At 42.7% G+C, this 18950-nt stretch overlaps 3 protein-coding genes across 3 annotated transcripts; 2 read left to right on the forward strand and 1 right to left on the reverse strand.

Moving 5' to 3' along the window:
- Positions 1 to 86: 86 nt before the first annotated feature.
- Positions 87 to 2594, forward strand: LOC136997905 (uncharacterized). Its single transcript, XM_067349306.1, has 2 exons — positions 87 to 763; positions 980 to 2594. The coding sequence occupies exons 1-2, from the start codon at positions 87 to 89 to the stop codon at positions 2592 to 2594; spliced, it is 2292 nt and encodes a 763-aa protein (XP_067205407.1).
- Positions 2595 to 3852: 1258 nt separating this feature from the next.
- On the reverse strand, positions 3853 to 5086 carry LOC136997906 (uncharacterized). The gene is made up of 3 exons (XM_067349307.1): positions 4475 to 5086; positions 4233 to 4390; positions 3853 to 3961 (listed from the first exon to the last, which is right to left on the reverse strand). The coding sequence occupies exons 1-3, from the start codon at positions 5084 to 5086 to the stop codon at positions 3853 to 3855; spliced, it is 879 nt and encodes a 292-aa protein (XP_067205408.1).
- Positions 5087 to 9815: 4729 nt separating this feature from the next.
- LOC136997907 (uncharacterized) lies at positions 9816 to 10958 on the forward strand. The gene has a single exon (XM_067349308.1). The coding sequence runs from the start codon at positions 9816 to 9818 to the stop codon at positions 10956 to 10958; it is 1143 nt and encodes a 380-aa protein (XP_067205409.1).
- Positions 10959 to 18950: the final 7992 nt, after the last annotated feature.

Consider the following 18950-nt stretch of genomic DNA (forward strand, 5'->3'; position numbering starts at 1 on the left):
GTTTTAATCAAATAAATTATTACAGGTGTCTACACTACTTTTATACACGGGAGAAGTTGTCAGTCCACAGCGTCGACTGCGGGAAAATGAACGACTGCGCCGTCGTTCTCCCCAGCGAGGACGACAAGTGGCTGACGTTCCGGAATTACAATCGGAAGGAGCGGGTTCCGTTTGTAGTGTACGCCGATCTCGAATGTACGCTCGAGAAAAAGGAGGATCAGGACGGTACTACTTACGCCTACCAACATCACAGAGCCTTTAGCGTAGGATATTATGTAAGTTGCGCTTACGATAATTCGCTCTCTAGTTATAAGTCATATCGCGGTGAGGATTGCACAGCGTGGTTCGTCAACGAACTGCACGATTTGACGCACCGCGTGAAAGCGATCCGCACCACCGTCGTCCCCATGGCGGATCTTACGCGGGAGGAATCGGAGGAATTCCGTAGCGCCGTAACGTGTCACGTGTGCGAGAAACCCTTAACAGCGGACGACACGCGGGTGCGCGATCATTGTCATCTGACCGGGCGTTACCGCGGTGCCGCGCACTCGTCGTGCAATCTAAATTACATAGACTCCAACGTTATCCCGGTGATATTTCACAATTTATCCGGTTACGACGCGCATTTCATTATTAAAGACGTTGCCAATGCTTTCGAAGGCAACGTCGAATTGTTGCCGCTGACGAAAGAGCATTACATTTCATTTACAAAAAATGTTAAAGATACCATGGATCAAAAATCAAAATTGTGTATAAAATTACGGTTTATTGATTCGTTTAAATTTCTCAGTACGAGTCTCGACAAATTGGCATCTTATTTAACTGTGGATGAATTAAAAATTTCACGATCGGAATTCAAACATTTATCCGCGGAAAATTTCAATCTGCTTACTCGGAAAGGTGTGTTTCCCTACGAGTACGTCGACAGCGTCGACAAGCTCCGGGACACAAGCCTGCCATCGCGCGAATCGTTTTACAGCTCGCTCACCGGAGAAACGGTATCCGAGAGCGATTACGCGCACGCGACAAACGTCTGGCAAACTTTTTCGATCGAAGATCTAGGCCAATACAGCGATTTGTATTTGAAAACAGACGTTCTTTTGTTGGCGGATATTTTCGAAAATTTTCGAAACATGTCTATAAAGAGTTACGGTTTAGATCCCGCTCATTATTACACTCTACCGGGATACACGTGGGACGCTATGTTGAAGTACACGTGTGTAAAATTCGAGTTGCTCACGGACATCGATATGGTACTGTTTGTCGAGCGCGGTATACGCGGTGGTCTCAGCCAATGCTCCAACCGATACGCCGCCGCCAACAACAAATACATGCCATCCTACGACCCATCGGAACCGTCATCGTACCTAATGTACTATGATGTAAACAATTTGTACGGGTGGGCGATGTGTCAACCGTTGCCCTACGCCAAATTTCGATGGGTCGATGATGTCGCGAGCTTTGACGTAATGTCCGTTGCATCCGATTCGGCTACCGGTTACGTGCTGGAAGTCGATCTCGAGTATCCGGTGAATCTTCACGACGCGCACGCCGACCTGCCGTTCTGCCCGACGTGTGATAAGCCGCCCGGCAAGCGGAAGTTCAAGTTACTCGCAACGCTGTACGATAAGCAGCGTTATGTCATCCACTATCGTAATCTGCAACAATGCGTGCGACATGGTCTGCGAATTGCAAAGATTCACCGCGTACTGCAATTCGCGCAATCTCCGTGGCTCCGCGGATACATAGAACTGAATACACAGTTTCGGACACGGGCGAAAAATGATTTCAAAAAAAATTTGTACAAATTGATGAACAACGCCGTTTTCGGCAAAACCATGGAGAATGTGCGAAATCACACGGATGTCCGGCTCGTTACACAGTGGGATGGTCGGTACGGAGCGGAGGCTATGATCGCGAAACCGAATTTCCACAGCCGAAGCGTGTTCTCGGAGGATCTGATCGCCGTAGAGTTGCGAAAACTCGAAGTGAAATTCGACAAGCCGATCTACGTGGGTATGTGCATCCTCGACATATCCAAGACCTGCTTGTACGAGTTTCACTACGAGTACATGGCGCCTCTCTACCGCGACAATTGCAAAATTATGTACACCGATACCGACAGTCTGATATACTTTCTGCACTGCGAGGACGCGTATCGGGATATGAAACGTGATATATCCAAATTCGACACGAGCGACTACTCCGAGGACAACGCTTACGGTATGCCGCGCGCCAACAAGAAAGTACCCGGTCTGATGAAAGACGAGAATAACGGCGCGATCATGACGGAATTTGTCGGACTGAGAGCGAAGATGTACGCGTTGAGAGTCACCGGCCAAAAAGACACCAAAAAGATTAAAGGTGTAAAAAAGAGTGTAGTCGCTAGAACGATAACGTTCGACGACTACACTCGGTGCCTCAACGCCGAAATCGAGCTGACGCGGCGTCAATTGTGCATCCGCTCAAAGATGCACGAGGTGTACACCGTGTCGGAGTCGAAGCTCGCGCTCAGTCCGTACGACGATAAGCGGCACGTCGTATCCGGTTCCACCGACATTCTACCATGGGGACATCGCGAGATACATTTGTAAATAATGCTTAGTAATATACATAGTGTTTAATTTATATAGTTTAATATTTTATGTATTATTAGTTTTTTTTTTTAAATGTATATATTGTAACATATTGTAGTAGTAATAAAGAACACCATTGTATATATGTATAATAGTTTATTATAATACAATGTAAAATATACACAGTTTATTACAATACATCGTCTTTATTTATCCAAGAGTTGTGCGAATTGTCGAATCCCAACCACTTTACAAACACCTTGTCGTCCTTTCGACGCAACACCTTCTCCACGAGATAAACGTCGGGTTGAGCGGTCTTGAGCAATTCGTGCTCGTAAAAGCCTCCCGCGACCGGATCTCCGCGATAATCTTTAATCAGATACGTCACAGTTGATGCAATATAAAGCATCTTCGTTTGCAACAGATAAACCTTCCAAGAAACTTATAGGAAGGATGTTTACCGCAACGTTTGCTCTTTAGAGTTAGTCATTAAAAAGACATGGACCGCGCCACACTGGTGATCGCGGTTGACCGCGAATCCGATGTGCGACAAGTAAAACGTTTCCGGTTTTGGGAGGAAAGCACACCGTTCAGAGTGGAGGAATTGACGGAGGCCAATGTAGCCCTATGGCGGGCTACTGTGGGGAAGATCTCGCGGCAGGAGCGAGTGGAAAAATGGCTCCAACAAGTGCCCAACATTCAACCCGACAGCCCGCTAAGTCCATAGGAGACTCCACCACCGGTAAGTACTGTTTAATTTTCTATAAATTTTAAGCGGTGCGCATGCGTTGTCATGCTTTTATCATCTATAAATTTTGTGTAACTCCATTCTATTTGTTACAGGAAACGCTGGCTGTCCACCATCATATATGGACTAAAAATGTTTTTTTATTTTTTTACTAATAATATTTTATGTAATCAAATTTTATAAATATTTAAATTATATTTTTTATATTATATTTTAAATTATGTTTTTTTTATTATCCCAACTTCTCGTATATATATATTTCCTATGCCTCGTTTTATCCACTACAGACCTACTGCGTGACAAAGGCGCGTGTCAAGTTACTGCTTGAGATAGGAGAAGGAAAGAAATGAGTGGACAATAAGAATGAAAATATTAAAAGTTTATAATATTAATAATAATTTATTCTTCTAACAATATATATATAGTAATAAGACATGTCTTCTATATGCTAACATCACACAGGAATAAAAATATGTAAATTTAAGTGTAATTAATATAAAACATAAAATAATAAATATAATATAATAATTAAAGCATCCGCTCAAAGATGCACGAGGTGTACACCGTGTCGGAGTCGAAGCTCGCGCTCAGTCCGTACGACGATAAGCGGCACGTCGTATCCGGTTCCACCGACACTCTACCATGGGGACATCGCGAGATACATTTGTAAATAATGCTTAGTAATATACATAGTGTTTAATTTATATAGTTTAATATTTTATGTATTATTAGTTTTTTTTTTAAATGTATATATTGTAACATATTGTAGTAGTAATAAAAAACACCATTGTATATATGTATAATAGTTTATTATAATACAATGTAAAATATACACAGTTTATTACAATACATCGTCTTTATTTATCCAAGAGTTGTGCGAATTGTCGAATCCCAACCACTTTACAAACACCTTGTCGTCCTTTCGGCGCAACACCTTCTCCACGAGATAAACGTCGGGTTGTGCGGTCGTGAGCAATTCGTGCTCGTAAAAGCCTCCCGCGACCGGATCTCCGCGATAATCTTTAATCAGATACGTCACAGGATTGGTACGTTGCACCGTGGCGATCTTAAACACCTCCGTTGACCAATTCGGCGTGTATCCTTTCTCGAATACAGTTTTGAATTTGCTCACGCGCACCGGATCACCCACCCTGAATTTCGCCGGCGCGGCAATTTTTATTCTACTGTACACGGTGCTCAAGAGTCCCTTTGCGATCTCGGGAGTGACATCGATCGGGCGCATACCGATCGTACGATGTTTACGACCGTTGTATTCCGAGACCAATCGCGGTAAATCGTCGATCCACTTGTACGATCCCGCGAGCGTGAAAAACTTCCACATTTCGTTCTTCAACGTGCGATTCAATCGTTCCACCACCGAAGCCTTCATGACCGAGTATGTCGAATAATGATTGATGTCGTGTTTCTTGACAAGATTTTGGAAATCTCTGTTGTAAAATTCTTTTCCACGATCGGTCTGCAAATTTTTCGGAATTCTCTCCCTAAATATCGCGGAAAATGCTTTGGACGTTTCGATTCCACCTTTGGTCTTTAAGGGCACGGCCCACGCGTACTTGCTCAACACATCGATAACGGTTAGAATATAGTTGTAACCGCCGTTGGATCGCGAGTACGGTCTCATCTCGACAATGTCAGCCTGCCACAAATCATCGTATCCTTTCACGACGACTGGCCGACGCGTAAAGTTTCTTCTCGCCGGTGCGTGGAGCTCGTCCACGAGCGATCTCCTCTCCAGGCTCATTGCGATTCGTTTTGCTTCTTCTTCATCGCCTCATCGTAGTATTTGATGAAATTTTTTCTCACAGTTCTACGAAGATTGTGAATCTCTCGCTCGACAAGACTCTTCGTCTCTCGCTCGCGATCGACGAGTTTTCCATCGAGTAGCGCCACACTCTCGTCGAGGAGACCTCTCAGATCGTGAATCTGACGTTCCAACGTCACGTATCTGGTCTCGATGTAATCGTCGTGGTCTCTCTTCCAGGTCCGCTCGGTATTCTCCGAATCTTCGAGTCGCGAAAGTACTTCTCGCTTAAAATTTTCATAGAGCATACGATCTCGATTCGCACGATCGCTCATAAGCTGGAAGTGATGATCCAGATGCAGCTTGTTGACGGCGTCGGTGTCCGCTTCAGGGTCGGCGAGATGTCTGATTACGCGTGACTTGGCGTTGAAAACCCCACCATCCTTGCAGAGACAATTCTCGCGCACGTAATTCTTCGAGACTCCACCGCTCTGTCTCGTCACCCTGGCGCTTCCTCCTCCTAGCTGTAGTCCGAATTTGTTGATAGACATTCCCGTAGCATCGCACGAGCAATACTGGCTACAGCGATGACAACGACGATCAATTTATAATCAGACCGGCTTCGCGCAGTTCCTCGATAATCGAGAGAAACTCGTTGTCGTGCGCGTTGTTTCCCGCCTGACGGGAGGCGTCCAGCAATCGAAGGCGATCCACCAATTCGTTCGGATGCGTCCCAGTGCACGTAATCGACCGCGTTGTCGGTCACAGTCATGGTCTGTGGTACGTTACACTTGGGTAACGTGCGATCCGCACCTCTCTTGTCGAGATGTGCGACACCTCCACCTTTCTTAGATATCAGAGGTGTGATGATATGTTTGTATTTGTATCCTTTGTTTCCCAAAACAGGTAAATGCGCGTTATGACCGCGTCTGTGAGCGTTAGTAGCTAGTAGTATGCTCTTGTACTTTTGTTTGTCAACCTCCGTACACAGCGTATTGTCGGGAAGTCTTTTGAATATTAATTCAAACATGCCGGGCGTGCCAGCGTATTTCACACCGTCCACGATCAAATTGTCGTCTCGATCGATGTCGAAGGTCTTGTCCCCGAGAAACGTTCCCGCATCGTTGAAGTATACGCCGTACACGTTGTCGATCCCTCTCTTCTTGTCACCGCTCAAGAGCTCCCCGATGTACTCTTGGCCCAGCGGGCCCATTTGACCGTACAGCGCTTCCCGACCATCGGACGTTTGCATCGTCTGTCTCACGGATGTCGCGAAAGACGGGTCCGTGGTTTCGAACACGTTTTCGATCGGTAAATTTATCGGCGATTCAAACGCCAATTTTTGCGGCTGAACGGCGTCGAGGCTTGTATCGGTGTCGTCAACGGGGTACGCTTGATTTTCTTCTTCCTCTTCTCGAAACTCGACCGCTTTCGTTTGATATCCGGCTCGTTTGTAATCTCGAGATCGTCAACCGAATCATCGTCACTCTTGATGTTCTCGACGATTCGTTTCAACGGCTCTACGATCGGTTTCAACCGTTTCTCCAATTGCGCCTCTTGCTCCACTCTACCCGTCTTCAACGTCCGGTGCTTCTTGCGAATCGACTCGCTCGTACGAGCGATTTCCTTCGCGATCTTCTCCCTCTCGTCGATATCTTTCGTGTCGAGCGTCATCGTCAACGTCTCGAGAACGACTAACCATTCCGCGGTACCGCAAACTCGTTAAAACCACGTCTGTATCGTCCATCGTTAATCGCACTATCCTTGTCTATCACTAAAAAACCGTACTTGTGTCGCCAACATGCGTGACACAATGTACCGAAATCTTCGTACGTCATGTCCGTATTCACATGATCGTTGTAGACGTGCTTAAGGTTTGTTCCATCCTGCTTGAATATTACGAGTAAATTCGCGTTGTCGCGCACGAGATGTTTAGGTATTTTCGCGTACGTTTGGCACAGATAGAAACAATCGACCTTCGAATGTCGACCCATAGCAAAGTACTCGCGTATCGCATTCTGCTTGTCGCACGCTATATCGTCGAAGACGAATACGGAATTCGGTAACGCCTCGCTGTGCGGTACAATTGTATCGTTGTCCGAGAGCGTAAAGTAGCCGATTTCATCGATCGATCCGAGCAATCTTTCGAGATACCAATACTTTGGTTGATTCAACGATTTCGAGTACACGTACACGTTTTCGAAACGTACACCGTTCGGACTTTCCAGCAGACTGATCATCACATTGGTTTTACCGCAATTCGAGGGACCGCAAATGATACCGCGTATCGTGTTTGGCAGCATTTTACCGTGTCTGCACGCCTTCTCACAAACCCCTTGCGTCTTATCATCCATGTTTTTCACACGGATCGTGTACGGTTGTTGTACAAATTTCATTTTTTTTTACCAGACTCTTTCTCATCCTTGTTATTACGCGACGAGTGCGCGGTATCGGATGTCGGAAAGAGCGGTGCTCGGATATTCGTCGCTAGATCTAAAATATCTCTATTTCCATACATGATTCGGACATTATCCTGAAAAAAAAAAAAATATTGTTTCAAACACACGATTAGCGATGCACGTTTGCGATATATTTCACCTCCTTCCGTTCCTTCTTATTGTCCCGGTTATTCATTGTACGTCGTCGTCCGACAAACTTTGATATTCCACTAGTTAGCGATCGATACGCGCCTCCTATTTATAGGTGAGCGTTGTCGAAACACACCTCAGTTGGAAATATGATTTACACGCGATACGTTATAATTCGCGCTCTATGAAACGATACAAGGGTGCCGGTTTACTGAACAGTGTGATAAATCGACTACCGTTGGAGCTGCATATACCCGGCTACCAATTTTGCGGGCCGGGGACTCGTCTGCGGAAACGACTCGCGCGAGGGGATCGAGGTATCAATCCGTTGGACGCGGCGTGTCGCGATCACGACATCGCGTACTCGCAAAACCGCGAATCAGCGGACCGCCACGCGGCCGATCGCGTTCTCGCCGATAAAGCGCGGGAGCGGATCACCGCTGCGGACGCGACTCTCGGTGAGAGGGCCGCCGCTACCGCCGTATGGGCTGCTATGAAAGCAAAGACGAAATTGGGGATGGGTATGACAAAGGGAAAGAAGAAGAAGAAGATCAAAAAGAGGAGAACGCTTCCGACGGCGAAACGCGGTGGTATGTTACCGTTGTTACCGCTCTTGGGAGTCATCGGTTCGCTTGCCGGTGGAGCAGCGGGTGTTGCAAAGGCGGTGAACGACTCCAAGGCCGCGCGACGACAACTCGAAGAGACGAAACGTCACAATAAAGCTATGGAAGGACGGGGGATTTATCTCGCTCCGTACAAGCGGGGCAAAGGATTGAAGAAGAAGAAGAAAAAAAAAAAAAACGTCGAAAAAACGATAGAGATGCCCGCGGGTGCCACCACCAATCTACAGTTGTCACGAATAGCGAAGCGTATGCGAATACCGTATTTCCGAGGTGTCTACATGCGTAACGCTTTACCCGACAAGATACATAAAAATGAGAGCGGTATCGTGAATTTGGACGATGTCGACGGACCGGGCACGCATTGGGTGGCGTACGCCAAGAGAGGCGATCGCGCCGTATACTTTGACAGCTTTGGCAATTTGCAACCGCCGAAGGAGCTTACACGCTACCTCGGAGACACCGATACAACGATAACGTACAATCGCACGGTCTACCAGACGTACAATCAAACGATCTGCGGACAATTGTGCCTCCTGTTCCTCCAGAAAATAGATATAAAAATCGATCCGCCATCGATCGACATCAGTCGTCGATGGAATCTCGGCAATGTCGCTGACGCTCACTCTAAGCGGTAAAAGCAGCGTTCTCACGGTGGATTATTTTCCACCGATAGACTTGAGCGATGGAGACTACGAGCTCGGCCTAACCACGATGGAGACCTACAACACGATTCCGAACGTGACGGTAGCGAACGATAAATTTTATTTCGACGACAATGACGAAGAAATTACAATTCCCGAAGGATCGTACGAACTGGACGCCATTGCTTCTTATCTGAAACGCGCGATACTGCAAAAACGAGGAAAAGGCGAAGAGCAGGATTATCCATTGTCACTTCGTCCCAACGTTAATACCATGAAGAGTGAAATCATGTGCGCTTTTCGGATAAATTTCGCCAAACCGAATACCATCGGACCATTGTTGGGATTTTCGACGGATCGTATACTGGAACCGAGAAAGTGGTACGAATCAGACTCCTCGGTAAACATCATCAACGTAAACATTATTCGAGTGGAATGCAGCATTACCGCGGGTGCGTACGCCAACGACAAGTCGGTGCACACGATACACGAATTTTCACCGAACGTGCCTCCGGGATATAAAGTCTCGGAAACACCGGCGCAAATCATTTACCTTCCGGTCATCGCGAGGAGTGTTACCGATATCACCTTGCGTGTGGTGGATCAAGACGGACGATTGATCGACTTTCGCGGAGAGGAGATTACCATCAGACTGCACTTGCGGCGACGCGGTGCGAGGAAATGCTCGTGTTGAACGAACAGCGAGTGATTGAGAGAGCAACGAAAATTGTGAAAAAATCACCATTCAAGAGGCTCAGTACGACGAACGTAAACTTTTTACAATCGTTGGGATTCGTTGTGAGAAACGCTTAAAGAGATGGATATACTCGACATCGTTGACGAGCCCGTCTTCGACGAGCGTATCGTGAAATATGAGATGCACACGTACAATCCGTACGCTAACACGACGTTGGGACACAGCGACGAGATACGAATACCTATACAACAACAGGATTTGTACACGTTGCCGTGTGAGAGTTTTCTCTACGTTGAAGGAAAACTCGTTATGAATCCTACCGGTGAGAATAGAGATGTCGTGTGTATTATGGGAAATAATTGTGTCGCGTTCATGTTTGAAGAAATGCGATACGAGCTCGACGGAGTTGAAATCGATCGTAACAGAAATGTTGGAATAACAACGACGATCAAAAATTATATATCGCTGACGACGGAGAAGAGCAAGATGCTGAAATACGCATCGTGGAATCCGAATGGATATTCGTTGATCGATGGAAACTTTAATTTTTGCGTTCCGCTCAATGCTCTGTTTGGATTCTGCGAGGACTACAAGCGCATCGTGATCAACGCTCGTCACGAACTTGTATTGATACGATCGCGCAACGATAACAATTGTTTCGTAGGACGAGCCGGTGCGAATCCGACGATCGAGCTACTCAAGATACAGTGGCGAATGCCTCACGTATCTCTGAGCGAAGTCAACAAGCTGTCTCTTCTTCGAACTTTGGAAAGCGGACGATATCTGAGCGTGTGCTTCCGTTCGTGGGATCTGTACGAGTTTCCTCTGCTGCAAAACACGACCAAGCATTCCTGGGCGATCAAAGCCGCGACGCAATTGGAAAAACCGCGATACGTAATCTTCGCTCTCCAAACCGGTCGAAAAAACGTACTGTCTGAAAACGCTGCGCAATTTGACGATTGTAAACTCACCAATGTGAGACTGCATCTGAATTCAGATTTTTATCCGTACGACGACATGAACTTGGATTTCGACAGAAATCGATACGCTATACTGTACAACATGTATGCGCGTTTCCGCAAAGCCTATTACGGACAGGACGATACGTATTTGGATATCGATGATTTCTTGATAACCGGTCCGTTCGTAGTCATAGATTGTTCGCCACAAAACGACTCTGTCAAGAACGCCACCGTCGACGTGCGAATAGAATTTGATTGTAAGGAAAATATACCGGCCAACACCACCGCCTATTGTCTCGTTATACACGATCGAATGGTCGAATATAATCCATTGAACAACATTGTGCGCAGACTCGTGTAAAAAGTTATAAATTAGACGTGTGCGTACGCGGACATGTCAGTTTTCCGACGATCGACGACGATGTCGAACGTACCAATTTTCGTCGACTTGCAAGGTTACGCGTTCAACAACATTTTTATCGTGAAAGAAGCAGCGGTACTTCGAGATGGCGAAACGCTGTCTCATTACGTATTTCGTGAACACGTACCGTGGTATCTGTTGACGAAATCGGAAAAATCGTTGGTGTGTTGGTTACGGATACACCATCACGGCTTCCGATGGGAAGATGGACACGTCTCGTACAGTCGGATGAAAAGCCTCATCAACAACGCCATTGGTACGGAACCGCCTCTGATATACGTGAAAGGACTCGAGAAGAAAAAGTGGCTGTGCGAGATTTTGGAAGATGATGTAGAGATCGAAACGATCGATGCGGATTACGAAGATATCGCACGCCTGACGAACTTGGATGTAATCGGAACCTTGCGCTGCGCGTATCACACGAAACATTGCGCTATGCGGAATGTTTGCAAATTGTACAAGTGGTGGTTTGAGCGTAACAAACGTGTAACATAACAATGATTTATATTAATAAAATGATTTATATTAATAAAATGATTTATATCGTACGACTTTTATTCCACCACAGTTATACGATCCTCGTGACATATGATCTGTCGCTTATCTCGCAGTAGGATAGGTCAGTGAATAGGATGGGAAAAGAGTCTGGTAAAAAAATAAAAAATTAATTTATTTAATATGAATAATATTTATTAAAAAAACAATAAAAAAAATATATGTACATTTAAGCAAATAAAATTTTTTTTTTTAATTGCAAAAAAAGTTCTTTCCTCGCGAGGAATCGACTGGCGAAACCGACGACTTCGAAAGCGCGCCGCAGGAACCTCGCCCGACCAAGTTTCCTCCGACTCTTCTTCTCTACCACCTGTTTGAACTGCAAAAAGTCAAAATTTAAAAAAAAATTAATGAATTAATTAAAAAATTTGAGTATGAAAATACTCACCTCTCGATTTTCTTCTTTTTATTTTACTCCCCCGTTTGAAAATTCTAATCGGAAGAGTAAGACATCACAGGGGGGCTGTATCCTGTGAAAATTTTAATGTTTAAAAAAAATTCAAACATAAAAGTAACTGTAAAAATTTTCAATCTTTCTTACCTCTGTCACCCATTCCCCATCCGTCTTGTGTGTAGCCTTCCTCATCCCCTCCTTCATAAGTCCTCTCCTCTTCCTCTTCCTGCTCTTCTTCCTCATCCCCTCCTTCATAAGTCCTCTCCTCTTCCTCTTCCTGCTCTTCTTCCTCGCGAAGTGAGCTCATCGATTCGTCACTCACGAGATCGACGAGCTCAGGCGTCAGAACGATTCGAGCGCGAGCTGAAACATTAAATTTTTTTTTGTAAAATTTCCTAATATAAAATCGATGCTGTTATTTTATTTCATATAAATAATGTATGCAGCGACTTACACACGAGGGTCCGGCTTCGTCGCTCGCGAGATCGACGAGCTCAGGCGTCAGAACAATTCGAGCACGAGCTGAAACATTAAATTTTTTTGTAAAATTTCCTACTATAAAAATCGATGCTGTTATTTCATATAAATAATGTATACAGCGACTTACACGAGGGTCCGGCCTCAGGCGAGGTATCCGCTCGACGTCTTACCCCGAGACGTCGAGTAGCTCGCTCGTCGTGGTTTCGACGCGTACCACGCACCACACCCTCCACCACCATAGTTTTTTTAGATGTAGGGTGTTGTAGCGTTCCTAAAAAATAATAATTTTAATTTTTTAAAACTTTGTTTTAATATTCATAATAAAAAAAAAAAAAAAAAAAAACTTACCATTTTTTACAGCATCATTATAGCAATGCGACAGCCAGGTGATATAACCTCCCGCATCCTCTTCAGCATCGCTGTAAATACGTCTCATTTCGACAATTTCCCCAGCAATAATCAAGAGCTGAGGATAATTCGAAAAATGTCCCAACCGAAATAACACAGCGAGCACCGCGCTAGGGCACGCACCCGCAAACTTTGCGAATACTGTATAATTATCATCGTCGTTGTCGGACAACGACGATAAATAATTATCAACGCATAGCCCGTTTAAGCTATGCGTCAATCGCAAACACAAATCGATTATTTTCCGACAACTAGACATTTTTTTTTTTAAACGAATAACTACGTTATGAACTTTGTGAACAACGAAGATCTATTATGGATGCAGTACTTAATCCCGACTTATATACCCTTACATCAAAGATGCCGCTAAATCTTATTATAATCTTATTATATTCGCCGCTAACTAACATTCGTATCGATATCCACTATAGTTTACAATAATATGTCGAAGACGAGATAACTCGCTCGACAGTAGCATCTCCTTTTCGAGGAATAGTAATCGCGGATCTAAGGTTTCGCCAGGACGATAGGTGCTAAGCTATTCGTCGCTAACTAACATTCGTATCGATATCCACTATAGTTTACAACAATATAGTTCTTTATAATATGCCGAAGACGAGATGACTCGCTCGACAGTAGCATCTCCTTTTCGAGGAATAGTAATCGCGGATCTAAGGTTTCGCCAGGACGATAGGTGCTAAGCTATTCGTCGCTAACTAACATTCGTATCGATATCCGCTGATAGTTTACAACAATATAGTTCTTTATAATATGCCGAAGACGAGATGACTCGCTCGACAGTAGCATCTCCTTTTCGAGGAATAGTAATCGCGGATCTAAGGTTTCGCCAGGACGATAGGCCAGCGTATGATATTTCCATCTATTCAACGTCTATCGTACGTCTTTTAACGTCAATCGAACTACTTTTAACATCTATGTAACATCTTTTAACGTATTGTTGAACGTCTTACGTACAACTTTTAACATCTATTGTACGTCTTTGAACGTCAATCGAACTACTTTTAACATCTATTGAACGTCTATCGTACGCCTCTCATACATCTTTGAACGTCTATCGTACGTCTTTGAACGTCTATCGAACGTCTCTCGTACGTCTATCGAACGTGTATTGTACGTCTTTGAACGTCTATCGTACGTCTTTGAACGTCTATTGAACATCTATGGAACGTCTATCGTACATCTTTGAACATCTCTCGTATGATTTTTATTCCACCTCAGTTATACGATCCTCGTGATATATGCTCTGTCGCTTATCTCGCGAAGAGATTATTCGTAAGAACATCTATCGTACGTCTTTTTGAACGTCTATCGAACATCTTTGAACGTCTATCGAACGTCTTTTAACGTATTGTTGAACATCTTACGTACATCTTTTGTACATCTTTTCAACATTACTTAAACCACTTTTAACATCTATCGAACGTATTTTAACGTTTATAACTACAGCGAAATTGACGTTTTTTGCGTCGAGCTGTATATAAGGTGTGCGGAAGAGAGTAATTTATCAGTTCAAAGTGTGCACGCGGTGGAGAAAAAAGTATAGAAAATGGAGCGTGATCAGAATAGAAAAAATTCCGAATACGAGAAGTGTAAAGATTGCGGAGTGTACCACAAGCCGATAGCTGTGGTCGAGCCTCGTCCGAGGACGACTCAAGCGCCTCCCCCCGTTCCCCCTCGTAATCGTGAAAGGCGTTAGATGCTCAGTTGAAACAATTTTTTTTTTTTCATCTATGTAACATCTTTTACAAAATTATGAATAAAATTTGTTAATATTAATCTTATTGCAATTTTTTATCCTTTCACCTCCCATCCTTAAATTACATATTAAGTTTAGATTAGAGTTCCTATTAAATTTATATTTTACCGCGGATAATTCGTATTAAAAAGAAAACTTGAGGTATATTATTGGTGTTTAGAATAAATGTATAACTTAATTATTTCACTCTATATCATTCATCGTAAATAAAAGAAAAAATGATTTATATCGTACAACTTTTATTCCACCTCAGTTATACAATCCTCGTGACATATGATCTGTCGCTTATCTCGCGGTAGAATAGGTCAGTGAATAAGATGAGGCACAGGAATAATAATTCAAATTATTTTATTTAATATGAATAAATTTATTTTAATAAAACTTTTGAAATTGTTTATTTAGATGATCCGCTACAACGGTGTAACTTGACTCGCGATAAGTCGGTACAATCGACGCGTTCTCTTATATTACTACAGCGGGATGATGATAAAAAAAACTTTAATTTTAAATATAAAAATTTTTTATTTCAATATTCGCATACAAACATTTCCGACATTTCGTCGGCATCGACACAACACATCAACTGTACGATGCCTAAGTACTCGACTTGCGTCTTACATTTTGATAACAATTTTTCGAAGCGATCCCGACCATACGTCTGATACAATTGTCGAATATACTTCTCCGGAAGCGGTAGATCGCTCAATAGGTATCTGCTTGCGACGTTCTGGTTTATGACCTTCCTGGCGAGTTCGACGAGACTCCTCGGCTGTCGCATCGTGGTGATCCTGAAACATTTTACAATACACCTAAATATCTACTCGCTGAATATTTCTCACTTTCTATTTTTAGAGATATTTTTCTCACCTAATTCGCACAGAGTGCAATCTTTAACGTATGGCGCGGGTCCGTCGATGTAGTCGCGCTGCCACGGTTGATTGTGATGTTTCTTGCACCGACGGTAACCCTGCACTTCCGGGTCCACTCTTACGTGTTCCGGAAGTTTCTCCCACACTTGGTCCACGAACCGAGCAAACTTGCTTAATAAAATCACCTTTGGCACAAATTCTAACTCCGCTGCTGTTAAATTGAGAATATCGTGTTCATCCGAGAGTGCGATGAACATTTCGACTGTTATACCACTCGTTCTTCGCGGGCCTTATATACCCTTATTGTATAAACATTGCGATTCCGACAACATGGCGCTCCACTTTGATGCGCAGAGAAGAACCAAAGGATCTAAACAGTTCTCGGAATCCCTATCTCTTCCAGGAATCCTTATCTCTCGACGACTCATGTTTGTATTAACAATCCTTATCTTATCTCTTCCGGGAATCCCGGAAATCCCCCACTTCCAGGAATTATTGTTATCTGATACCCCCCACCACTCCTAAATTACCCCCTCTCATCCAAAACGATGACGTCATTACCCCCTCCACTGTTATCTGATACCCCTCTTCCCCTCTTCACCCGCACCCCCCTCATTGCCCCATGGGTTAGAACCGGCATAGTATAACTACTTACGGACATGTTCTCGCACATCGTCACCTTCTTCCATGTGTTGAAGCGTGAGCTGCTTCAGAAGCGTGGCCTTCCGGGCTGGTCCTTTAGACTGATACGTATCTTCTAGCTTCATCCATATTTCGCGAGACGTTGCACATCCTTTGATTTGTTTCAATTCTGATGGCTTTATTGACAATATTATGTCGGATATTGCTTTACTGTCGTTCTTTATCCACATTTTGACTGCTTCTTCCGATGCCTCGTTGCCGGCTTCCAGCGTTGGTTTTTCGCACTCGCCGCTTACATATTCCCATGCATCGTTTTTCATGAGCACTGCTTTCATCTGTAACTTCCATGTATCGTAGTTGTCTCTTTGGAGGGTTTCGATACGAGCAAAGCCTGACGCGGACATCTTGCTGAGCACTGCAATGTATATTGTTCGTTTTCTCGAGATACACGTGAATCACTGAACCTCACTATCCGTTACGTTCTTCCGATACTTATGCCGATCCGGCCTGGGCCCATAACCTGTGAGCAGGTAAGCGAAGGGAGGGCATAAGAGTAAACGATTCAAGAATAGTGATTGCACACACGTTTATTATTATACAGAGACCGACTCTATCGAGAGACGCAAAAACAAGAGAGAGCGTCTCTCGATAGAGTCGGTCTCTGTATAATAATAAACGTGTGTGCAATCACTATTCTTGAATCGTTTACTCTTATGCCCTCCCTTCGCTTACCTGCTCACATAGTCGCATTTTGAGTGCATTTATAGCGCAGCGCGTTGTCATATCCCGTCAGTGCATATTACGCTTTAAAGTTGTGCGCTTGTTAGTGATTACAAAAAAACAATATATAAAACAGCATCAAAAAAAGAACAGCAAATTCACTATAAAGTATTATTTTTTTGTACACAAATAAGGAGAAATATTTAATTGTTATATTTTTCAGAATGGTTCAATTAAATCCATTTAACGTAATAATGTTAGTATACGTAACTTTTTCGGCCCTTAATCTATCAACAAGTCCGATAACATCTGAAGAACAAGAAATGGCACATAAAATAGAATCTATGCTGAAAGAAATGCGCGATGAGAGATACAAAATGGAAGTAGAAGAATCTTTAGATTATGAAAACGATAACAATATTCCAACAGCAGAGCAATTCGAACTAGGAGATAAAGAGGAAGAAGGTGAGCTATGGACGCAAATCCTAAATTTATATGTACTACAAATGGACGTATTCCGTATGAATATAAAAAAAATGCAGTCGAATTTTGGAAAAGCAGTACAACAAGGCCAAGAACATTAGAAGGAGTAAAACAAAGATTTCGGAAAGTATATTCATTACGTCAATTACGACGATGGGAAATTCAAGTGAATCAAGGTGGCAGTAGATTCGAAAAATTAAAACAAATTTCGGAATATACATTAAATAATTTTCATACAGCTCTTGAAAATAGAATTATTGTTCACGACGCTGATTTAGCTCGATAGGCTATTCGGGCACAGGAAAATTTAAATGTACCAGAATTTACAGCTTTATCGCGATGGATACGAAAATTTAAAATAATACATAATATTGTATCTCGTAAAATAACAAAATTTATAAGAAAAACATCTATATTGTCTAACATCGATTTTGAAGAAAAATGTAACACATTTATTGAAAACGTTAAATATCAAATAATAGAATATAGAGTTGAAAATATTTACAACAGTGATCAAAGCGGATTCCAATTAGAACTTCATGCCGGTCGTACATTGGCATATAAAGGAACAAAAAAAATTGAATCTGCAGTACAATTCGTATCGGCAACTACGCATAGCTATACTATACAACCTACTGTTTCAGCCGATGGTAGATTATTATCGCCTCTTTTTATTGTACTGAAATAAGTTAGTACATTTGGAACATTTGGTCCCAGAGTGCAAGAAACAATGTTTAAGGCACCTAATATTTTTGTTACGGCTTCGAAATCCGGAAAATTAAGCGCAATACAGCGCATTATTTTAAAATTTGGTTGCAAGACGTACTTTTTCCAAATGTAGGTCCAAAATCTGTTTTACTACTAGATTCATGGACTAAACTTTGGTCATTGTCCAAATATTATTTAAAAATCTAAACCAGAATCTACAGAAGATATTATTTTGTTGACTATACCAGCTGGAACAACAGGAAAAATACAACCATTGGATGTATATAGTTTTCGTTTGTGGAAGAATTTTATTAGACACTTTTCTGATACTGTAATGCTTTTAGGTTTGGAAGTCAATCTGCATGCAAGAAACACCATTTTAAAATTACAGTCATTGACTCAATTTTCATCGCCAAGATTCAGAAATTTATTGAAATACGCATGGTATAAAAGCGGGTACGTAATAAATAAGCCCGAAGAATTCGAAACACCAGTGGAATTTTGTTTCCATAAACAGTCAAAACCAACATGCGATATTTGTGGCGCACCTGCAATAATTACTTGCGCATGGTGCAAAAAGTCACTTTGTATAAATCACTTTTTTCACGAACATCACCTTTGTGATACGTTTGTTCCATAAATTTATCTGATTTTAATATATGTTAATATATGTATTATATTCAATATATGTAGTATTGTTGAAGGTAAAGTTGTAATTGTTTCGACATATATTATTATAAAAGAAATAAAATAATAAACAAACAAATGTTTCTAGTATTGATTAATAGAAAAACTTGAAATTAATTGGATTTTTTTGCATTACCATTGAAAAACAATAAATTGCATTTTAATTGTAAGATTTTTATTTATTTATTTCTCTTTCGATATAATCCACT

This window comes from Linepithema humile, chromosome 2 (genome assembly GCF_040581485.1).
Source record: "Linepithema humile isolate Giens D197 chromosome 2, Lhum_UNIL_v1.0, whole genome shotgun sequence".
NCBI classification, from domain to species: Eukaryota; Metazoa; Arthropoda; class Insecta; order Hymenoptera; family Formicidae; genus Linepithema; species Linepithema humile.